The following is a 10824-nucleotide window of genomic DNA, read 5'->3' on the forward strand; positions in this document are numbered from 1 at the left end:
TCCCAAAAGATGCGGTTAGACATCGGTGATTCTAAAAATCGTAGTTAATTTTACAAAACATCAAATTCAGACACAAATGAGGCAATACTGAATTTAGTTTTATTTTATTTCATTCAGACCTTCAAACCAACTAGTACAAAGTTTCATAACACTTCAAAGTTTATACTTTATTTATGAACTGAATAAAGTGAAAAAGTAAACAACGTGAAGAGTACATAACAAATAAAAGTGAAGTCAACCAAGCAAAATTTAAACAAGGCAACCGTTTCACACAATAAAAGGATACCACCGCATCATTTTTACTCGAATATTAAATGTGAACCTGGCTTATGTCACGATTAAATAAACACCACCTTATGATCTTTTTGATGCAGCATCTCAATTCTGTTTGCTATAACTTGGAAGTTGCTGGTTGATGAGAAAACATGTCATGTACTGGCGATTGTTAAACACCAGGTGGCATTACTATCCCAGAGTGACAGCTGTCACTTCCTCCCATTCTCTTGTGCTGATTCTTTGCTAAGACGTCCAATATTCACATCAGATCCTCAAAACAAAAACAAACAAATATGACCATCACTTCCTCAGGTTATGCAGTGTTGTCTGCATGCAGTACAACATTTAGTAAATATTGCATATGTTCTTCTGAATCGTTGCCATTAATGCATCTATAATAAAGCAAGTAATCAAACCTGCAGGGCATGCTGTTATTTTGATCTACCCAGATAAAAAAAAGTAAGAAGCACAACACATGGCACTGTAGGCGAAGGATCATTGTACTCGGCCAGTTTGACTCGACAGAAAAGAGCAAAAATGTTATCAACCACTGAATAGCCATACCATGAAAAATAAGAGTCAAAACCCTGTGGAAGCATGAAACGCCTCAACATCACCCACACCAAAGATTTGCCAGCTTGTTTACTTTCAGAACTGAAACGCGCACCACATAACCAACGTGAGGAGGGGGGGGGGGGGGATCTCATTAGCAAGACGTGGGGAGAGTGTCAGTGCTACCCCTGTGTCAGAAGTGGCATGGAGACGTGTGGTGGAGGACTCCAGACACAGAGAGGCACAAGAGGGGGGGGGGGGGGGGGCGGGGCGGTGGCCATTGTGTTTGTGTTCATTTATGTACGCTGCCAGCAGCAACAGCAACCCATTAAACATGTGCTTCATTACAACCCAGCCTCTCGTCACGTTCTGTTAAATCAACACAATGGTTAAATATCTCAAATGTGCATTTGCTCCAACAAATGTTAGCGTGCCTTAAAGACACACACGAAGACAGTCCCGCACATGTTTAAACTGTTAGTGATACCATAACTGTTTATTAGTTTGTGTATGCCCCGTGTGTTAAACGCCACACTGTGTTAAGCAGATAAATCTACAAATAATTGAGGAAGCTTCTTGCTGCGCTCGGAGAGATTGAGGCAAAACAAAAGCCACCGTATGTTTACTGTTCAAAAGGGTCAATAAACATCTGACTTTTCCCCTCTTTCATCCTCTTTAAAAAGAAAACGTCACCTTTAAATAATGCAGAACCTCAGAAAGCCTCGAATTACGTTACAAGGATAACCACAAGTATCCTTTTTTAATGCTATATGTATAATATAAAAAAACACCAACAGAGAGGCAAAACAAAAAAACTGAAATAATAATAATAATACATTGGTCACAGCAAATTTATGTACACATACATATTAAGAAAAGAGCCGTCAGTGGGGTTTGGAGAAGGGGAGAAGGTTGTGGAGTTGGTAATGGTTAAGCCCTGTATCCCTTCTACACAGGGAAGGGGGGGGGGCGGGGGGTTGTGGTGGAGGAACCGGAGAGGCTGTGGTGTTCATGTGGTGGTACAGGCAGGGGGAGCCAAGGGAACGCCTGTTGTTCACCTCTTCTTGGGCGGCTGGGCGGTGCGGGGCGGGGTGACCGGCCGTCCCGAGCTGACGCCGCTGTACTGGTACTTGGCCTTCTTCTCAGAGGGCTTCAGGATCTACAGAACGAAAATCGACCACGGGGTAAGGAGACCATCTGTAGGATGGCTACAATCCGAGTTTCCGTGCATCGTAAAATTGCCTAGCAGACTAAATCTCTGGATTATTCCTTAATCTCCACTGTCCAATCAGTTGCCGAATCAGTGTATGCCATAAGGATGTCTTTTAGTAGTTCGGCCATCACACATTTACATAGGATACCACCATATGGCCACACTTGACCAACGGGATTGGCTAGTCTGAAGGTTGTGTCCGTCATTAACCGCCGCCGTCGTCTTCTTTCATGCCGCTCAAGCAGATCAGCTGCCCACATTCCCCAATGCTCCTTGATCGCGATACCGCCCGATGCCCAGGTGATCTAGCTTCAGCTCGAGCATGAGGAAAACTATTGAGCCCTATAAGATGTTCTACGTCCTTCTTATTGTAGAATTGATGAGAGAAGCAGTGATAAAGCAGGGGTACCTGGAACGAGCACATGAGGGACTCGTCCACGCTCATCATGCCCCCGGCGTTGTCAAACTCCCCGCAGTAGTTGGGAGCCGAGAACAGGGTCACCAGCTGGCGTTTGGCAAAGAACTCGTAGCCGTCCTCCACCACCTGAGAGGAGAAGGACGCAGGACATTTAAAACGCTGGAAAATATAGGAGATCGGTGGAATGGGATACACAGATAACTTGACGAATCAGGGGGACTTGTGCGTAGTGTGGCAACCCGGCCCAGGCCAATTAAGGATATTGGGAGCACCTGAGGAACAAGTGGAGAAGCAGGGCTTAAATAGCCTGCTTCTCCACTCATTCGGGGCTCTCCCAGCCTTGGAGCTCCTGCAAGGAGAGACCGGTCCTCGTGGGTGACGGGTTTCCACCCACGAAGAAGGGGGACCGCTGATTCCTCCCGAGGTTTAAGTTTTTGTGTTTGGAGAGACTTTTATGTTCTTAAATAAACATGCCTTTTTTTGGCTTTCACCAAGGAAATGGTGTCCTGTTTGGGAGGAGTTGGTGCGCTCAACGTGTCGGGTTGCCACAGTAGGTGGTAGTTGATTAAGCCAACCACATTCAGAGTTCATAACCATAGGTTGGAACCGCACCAACCCATGTGCCTTCATCAAGTTACGGATTCTCGCTGCGATAGGCATTAGAGTGCCATCAACATCACCAAACACGTTTCAAAGTTGTTACTACATGCAACGCCAGTGTGATCCCAAGCACACAGACAGCCCCCCGAGCCACGGCCGCCTGTATGTCCCGTCCGTTGCCGGGGTTACCTGGTGAGCTCGGCAGATGAGGTCCAGGTCGTGGCGGTTGAGGAACTTGCTGACCACGTCGGCCCCGAAGGTGAACGAGACCCCGCGGTCGTTCTCCCCCCAGCCCTGCACGTCCTTGTCGGGGTCCGACCACAGCAGGTCACACAGCAGGCCTAGGACACACACAGGGAACATCATTATAGGGCGATGCAATTAATCCAATTTCGATCTTGATTTGGATTTTTTGGGTCAAACGATCTCCAAACTAATACTTGAAACTTTTAAACCTTTTAAAGTTCACAGTTAGAAAATAATTTTTTCGGAGGGGAATGCTGAATAAATGCATCTTGTTTTAAAAAAAAAAAAATAATAATCGTTTGAATAATCCTGATTATGATTTTTAATCGAGCAGCCCTACTTCATTATAAGGAATACAAAAAGAGGCAAGGTGGAGGCATCACTAATCACAAATTTTCTAAAACATAATTCTGTTCCATTTTTTGTTCCGGACAAAAGCTTGGCATGCATCAGGGGGGGGGACAGATATTCTACCTGTATCAGGCACATCTGTTGGCCTCATGATCCTGCGAATCTGTTCCATGGATTGCAAATCCGGTGACAGCCCTAGAAGAGCAAAGTAAGAGACAAAGCAAGGTTGGATCACTGGTTCGGCAAAGCGCTTAACAATAGAGTCAAGGCCAAATACCATCCCATCGGTCCTGTCGTCAGCTCACCTCCATGGCAGCAGAAGATCTTCTCGTCGATGATGGCAGCAATGGGAAGGCAATTAAAACAATCGGTGAAGGTCTTCCACAATTTGATGTTGAACCTGCGCTTACCTATAGAATAATCAAAGAAGATAGGCTTCAAAAGCAGGTCAATATTTGTTACTTTGAATTTTGAGGTTAGCGTGCGTTTTCAACATATACATTTTACATGCATACTTAATGAGAGTGGACTTAATGCCCTACGGGCATTAAGTCCACTCTCCATTGCAGTGGCGCTATTCATGACTCACACTCGTCATAGAAGCCGTAGATGCGGTTGATGGAGGCACACTCGTGGTTGCCCCTGAGCAGGAAGAAGTTCTCTGGGTATTTGATCTTGTAGGCCAGCAGCAGGCAGATGGTCTCCAGGGACTGCTTGCCCCGGTCCACGTAGTCCCCAAGGAACAGGTAGTTGGCTTCTGGGGGGAGGCCTCCGTACTCAAACAGCCTCAGCAGGTCTGTGTACTGCCCGTGGATGTCACCTGACGGGAGGATAGGAGAGGGAGGTTGGAGAGGTTAAGGGTGGGGGTCCCAGGAGTTAACTTGTGCATTGAGGGTATGGGGGGAGGGGGGGTGCATGTAGTGGTTTAGTCTGATGGGTCTCAGACTAAACGATGGAATACGGTTGCCATCAGCTACTGGGCGACAAGGAGAGAAAATACAAGGATACAGGATAGGGGTCATTCAAAATAGCTACAACAGAAGTACACCATGCTGTGTGTTCAGCAGTACAGAACGAACAAATCGAACTACAAGAAGGTCACACTGCCCAAATTACTATGAAACACTCTTAATTGAGACTCGTTTCCAAGAGGTTCTCTTCCACTGAACAGCCTTGTGCCGCCAGAGTTCCACCACTGCCTGACTCCCGCTGGACATTTAGTGAGCTGTGTGGAACTGTGACCGGACTGGCGATCTACTCATCGATATTTGTCGTTTAGCTCTAAACAGGAGCCATGAGGAGAGATAAAAAAAAAAAAAGGAGGCAAAATTAGCTGCTGTAAATTCAACCGCATCAATGCCAGGACCCAGGGGACATGAAGTGGAGCAGGAGGATCCTCTTAAAATTCAGGTTACCGCTTGCACGTATATATGAGTTCACACCACTCAATCACCTGACCCCCCCCCCCCCCCCCCCCATGAACAAAACCCCACCAGTCTGTGTTTTGGTGCATGAAATTGAACCTGTGTAGAGGTAACAACACATGGGTGTGGGCTGGGGGGGGTTGGCAGCGGCCCTTCCTGGTAACCCAGCCACGACCTGCTTCCTTTTATATCTCCTTGCAACATTTAAGAGCTGCTCTAATTTGGGCATCGTCCTCCAGAAGGGCCCAGGTGCAGAGAGCCTCACCCCATACATTAAGGTGGTAGGGAATGGAAAGGAAAGGGCATAACCATAAGCTCCAACCGAATATTCGGTACACGGTCTCAGTGCCTGTATAATGTCTACAGACGGCACACATTGGAACAGTGTTGTGCATTAACATTTGACGAGTTAAAAAGGTGACAACCTATGATTTTGTCTCTTATTCCAGACAAACATTTAAGTGGTCTTAAATCACACTATACTGTAGGTTTCAACAAACAAGACCTAACCGTTTTTTGCTCCGCTGCAACCATTTTGTCTGTAAAGTAGACAGACAAGGGATTTTCTACAAAAGACGTACGACACAGACTTTGTAGCCAATGGCAAGCCCTTTTTACATCCAACATTTCCAAAAGAAAGAACAGAAAGTTTTGTTCTGTTTTGCGAACAGCTTGTGAATGGGGTTGTGAACAGTTCCCCATCACTTTCATTATGGAGTCTACCAACGAGTTAAACACTACTTTCTGATGAGTCCGTCATGGTGGTTCAGCGATCCAAACACAACAAACCCCCCACCGTAGCCTGTTTGATCCGAGAACGATACACTCCAATGAGCCTTTGGAGGAGTCAACCCGTCACTCAACGAAGCCTGGCGTGATCGGTAACTCAAGAGTGCCATTTAAACAGTGAGCATCACCCCAGCCCTGCCTATACGGTCTAATGTTTGGCCCGTGGACGACCTGACGTTTTGCCCTTCATTGCGGTGACCGAAAAAGCAAGTTGGTTAACCGGTTGAATTCCAAAGCAGTGTTCACACCAAAAGCGCCTTTTCAAGTCTTGCTACTTTTGCGAGTTGTCCACACCAACCACAAGCATTTACTTGCAAAGACCAAGGGTCTTACCTCGAGTTAACACCAACGTTTCTTTCAGCCAGCCCGTAGCTAGATGACCCCCTATTGTGGCCCTCTACTTTTTGTTTCCAGTTCAAACATTTCACCTCAGGCGAAAACATGAAATTAGCGTGCTTAGGGCGTCCCATTTGTTCCGCCGTCAACGCCCAGCGAGAAATTTGCATCCATTTGCGGAAAGAGGGCACCCTTTCTCTTCTCAAATGGGCTTAATTCTCACATTGCTATCACTTAAAAAGGAAAACATGTTTGAGGGCCTGTTGTTGAAGTGTCAGTGACAGCAAAGTTTGACGTGTGAAAGAGAGAGTTTGAGCAGAAACCGATAGGACACACCACAGTGAATTATTGAAGACACTTTTTGCAGTGTAAAAGGTCAGCATGAGATTAACAGGAGCACATCACCCCTGGCGTGGCTTAGAGGCAGTCAACCAAAGCAGGGTTAGAAGTTCATCAATAACAATGCAAAGGCCGGGGAGGAAACACTGATCCCCCCGAACGACAAAAACACATTAGGCTGATTCAATTTTTTTTTAATCGGTTATGCCCATTGCTAATTAAACCGCACGGATGAAGATGATGAATAGCAGGCTATCAATATGATTAGGGCCACCAGCTAAACGCCCATTAACGGTTGTTAACGTTAATTGACCATTAACAAAAGGAGCCATATTTCAGACAGCTAGCGACCCACAGCAATGCCTTGAAGCTGGCATTCAGGGACTGGGACTGTTTATTAGCCTAGTCACTGTCTGAGGGAGGCAACCTGTGCCCAAATGAAAGCCGAGATGGGCCGGGCACTCCATTGTAGGGGCAAGAACAGGTCTGTGGGGAAGCTGGTAAATAAATGAACAGGGTCAACAGAGCTGAGTGAGGAGCGCTGCGTCCCCACTCTGGAGAAGAGGGAGAAGGGCACCAGAGTGTTCTGGTAGCAACAAAAAAAAAAAGGGCTAGAGAAAGACCCATATTGTGACAAACGAAAAGTGGGGGTCAAGATACTGCGCTGTCTGCAGTTCAGCCAGTGAGACACGCAGCAGCAGCAGCCGCAGTCAAAGTTAACAAGCACACACATGTTATGTCTGCGTCGGGAGTACCTTTAAATGTCCCCTTTGCCCTCTTTACATCTGCAGAGTACATGACGGCTCATAAGTCAAGTGAGCAATTGTGATTTAATCTGGCCTAGGCACAGGATGTGTTACGTGGGGGCGGATTACATCATCCTGTCAGATCGGAGCTGCATCAAAGCAGTGGTTTGTTACTGCCGGCCCGGGAGATTTGGCTGCATGCTGGTGAGAGCGCTGGGGACGTTGTTTACTTGATGCGGCCCTAGCCTGTGTATCGTCAGCGAATGCAATACAACTGCTCCAAAAATACATTTGCGTAGAAGCTCCAGCCAACAAAACTAAATAAAAGAAAAAGGGAGGGTGTGAGATAATGAATTGAATAGCCCCATCATACTACTAAAACAAATGAGGAATTAGGCTTGAAGGGATACTAATGCTCATAAGCTGTGGCAGATGGAGAGGGATATAATGGGGCATACGATCTTATGAGTCCTGTGAATACATTTTGCATTTGATTCAATAAGTAAAATGGAATATTCTTACAATGCTGAGTGCAGCATGGAAGCTGCCAGACCTGCCAAGTTTCTTTATTGACTGGCAAATAATTAAGTGATTTACAGCAAGATGTCATAACGCCTGTATATTTTCTTCTTTATTTTCTAATGGAATAAGTATAAAATATGGTATTACATGAGGTGGCTACTTTCTGTAGCCTGGACGGGCAATTACACAAATACTTAGATGTCTAACCCTACCAAAAGATTCACAGGCTTTAAATTGGTTTACAGTCATCACATATTTAGAAACTTTTTGTATTGACAATGTAAACCTTCCATTTACCTTGGTAATCACATGGAGAATATACATCAACTAAATACATGTTTAATACTGCGCATGTGTCGGAGGAGCATTGAGACAAACGGTGAATGGTAGGAGGATGACGCGTGGCTGTTACTGACCACAGATCTTGAGCGGGGCCTCGAGCTCCAGCAGGATGGGCTGGCTGAGGAAGATCTCTCTGGACTTGATACAGAGGCCCCTCACCTCGGCCTCCGTCATCTGCACGATCTTGCCCGGTCGACATCCTCGCACTGGAGAGCACAGAGGAGGACGCTCTTTGGCATTAAAGCTGCATCAGGGGCCGTTAAAGTTAAAAACAATAAAACATAGGAACAGCACCACCAGTGGATACTCTTTGTATTGCAATTGCCCATTCTGATCGGCTCAGGAAAAACCCGATGCAGAGTGATGCTGCTTGCTACAAACCTATCTGAAGTGAAATCCCCAGGACAAATCTGATCAAATCAAAACAGTGAATACAATTACCACCTTTATCCATATACTCTCATGGAGATTGGATTAAAGTGTTTGTTTCCCTTTAGAATCAACAACTCAAGCTCCATCTGGACTTGATTATGCTTGGAATTCAAATATACCTCATTCCAATAATAAACTTTACTGAAGTTTGTAAAACCTAAAATGAGCTAAACCGTGTGAACTTGATGAAACAACAGACTATTATGCCTGGAGTATGAGAGAAGACTACTTCTTTATCCGTCGCAGCGTGGGTGTGTTTGGTTGTTTTATCTGCAATGCGAGAGCACTCCCACCTGCAAGCCCTCCACGTGGGGCTCAGAGTGCAGATGAAGATGATAAAGGGAGGCAACAACATTGAGAGTGTGGGCTGCTCAACTTTTAAATAGGAATCGGTCACAGTGAGAGAAAAAATAAAGTTAATCAGGAGTCTTAAATATAATCGGTATTCGGAAGAGCCACAACATTTTGGCTTATATTTCGATTGTGTTTCCAAGAAAGTTTATGTTTGTTTAGCCATCTGATAATTATGTGTTCAAACCCAACGGTAACATAATCCTATCCTCTGCCTCGTTTGAAACTGCCTGAGAAAAATTATGAACTCGCTTTGTTTAGGGATAGTTCTCTAGAGGACTTCATTGAACTGATTAAGGCTGTTCGTTCATTGAATCAGCAATATCTTGATTTCTGTATAACTGCTGGCGTTAATTAAATTAAATTCCACATACGTTTTTTAGGCAGGCACATCCATAGCACCTTCACCAAATTTGGTTTCATTTAGACCAATGGTTATTCACAAGAATCGATCCAGATGGGTCCAGACGGAAAAATGTTAAGCATGTCTGCTTGTGCATCAGAAGCATCATTGGTAATTACTCAAGGGAATTTTAGTACTATAAGATCTAAATAAAAGTAAATATACTCTAACCTAGGCCATTGAAAACTGTTTGCCACATCTCGTATGAGGAAAAATGGTGGCAGTTTCTAACAATAATCTCCACATAGATAGGACAGATCATTTCACGATTACCATCAAAACTATTCTAAACTTCCGAAATGGGGACGGACGTTGCGATGTGACGTCACGATGTACACGCCATATCGTTTGTCCATCGGGGCGGCAGAGCTGTTCGTTCAACTTTGACCGCAAAGACTTGACAAAACGAAACACGTTTGAGCGGTAGACGTCAGCAATCCAATACATTAACACGGGATCCCTAGAACAACCATAGTAATATACACAGATACAATGCGAATACCTGATAATAAAGTATGGATAACTGGAGGAGTTGTGCAGCTAACGCTTCACCCCTCATAACTGAGTGATGCAACGCTACCAGGCACCAGAGGTTCACTTTTTTTTTTTCATGCTTGACTTTAAGACATACACTAGGAAGAGATTAACACGACACGGTATATGTTATGCTATGTTCAGTTATATTGGCATGCAAACTACCACTAAAACCGCGCAGAAAACATCGGGTCATACATAACAGGGGACGAAGGAAAAATAAAGTTGAATCCTCAGCGAAATAAAAACGATACAGGGTAAGTCATTGGGTGCTACATTTTGCAGTAATAAATACATCATACTGTAGGTATTCACTGTTGAAACGTTTTTTTTATAAACATGCCAGGCTAACATTAGCCCAAACTAGCCTAGGCGAAACAACGCAGCTAGTAGTAGAAACGCTGGCAATCGCCATCTAATTTAAACACTTTCCACAAAAATATCATTTTTTGGAGTCAGCAGATGTGACCAATAGAGCCATCATTGTTAAATGTGTGTGTCAGATAGTCAGAGACGCGGATCTATTGGGTTTAAAAGAACACTTACCTTCTAAAAGGCGAGAGATGATGCTGTCCACATTCAACTCGCCCTCCGCCATCTTTCAACTGATATTTAGAGTAATGTGGACGCGGTCAACTTTATGGTGCGTCGGTAGGGGGCGTTGTTCTGCCAAGCAAGGATATTTGGCCTGTTGATTTATCGTGGCACGCAGTGAGGAGAGAGCAAACCTTATAGGGTATGGTGCAGCAGACCTGGGCCAAGAGAAAAAAATATTTTTTCCCCCCTCAGATATAGGGATGCGGTTACATAATGTAGTCATTAAGTGTGCGTAATAGAGCATCTACTGGCAAATCATATATTTCCGGAAAAAAAAGTCATTGTGTGCTACCTGCACAATAGAGTAACTGTATATTCAGGTAACAATCTGTGATAAGTGACAAGGGTGGCTA

The 10824-nt window shown here is 44.8% G+C and overlaps 1 protein-coding gene across 1 annotated transcript; it reads right to left on the bottom strand.

Moving 5' to 3' along the window:
• Positions 1-82: 82 nt before the first annotated feature.
• LOC130382641 (serine/threonine-protein phosphatase PP1-beta catalytic subunit) lies at positions 83-10511 on the bottom strand. Its single transcript, XM_056590502.1, has 8 exons — positions 10421-10511; positions 8229-8360; positions 4246-4476; positions 3962-4066; positions 3780-3851; positions 3249-3400; positions 2451-2585; positions 83-1987 (listed from the first exon to the last, which is right to left on the bottom strand). The coding sequence occupies exons 1-8, from the start codon at positions 10470-10472 to the stop codon at positions 1883-1885; spliced, it is 984 nt and encodes a 327-aa protein (XP_056446477.1). The 5' UTR covers positions 10473-10511; the 3' UTR covers positions 83-1882.
• Between the last annotated feature and the right edge of the window lie 313 nt (positions 10512-10824).

The sequence above is a fragment of the Gadus chalcogrammus genome, chromosome 5 (genome assembly GCF_026213295.1).
Source record: "Gadus chalcogrammus isolate NIFS_2021 chromosome 5, NIFS_Gcha_1.0, whole genome shotgun sequence".
In the NCBI taxonomy this organism is placed as follows: domain Eukaryota; kingdom Metazoa; phylum Chordata; class Actinopteri; order Gadiformes; family Gadidae; genus Gadus; species Gadus chalcogrammus.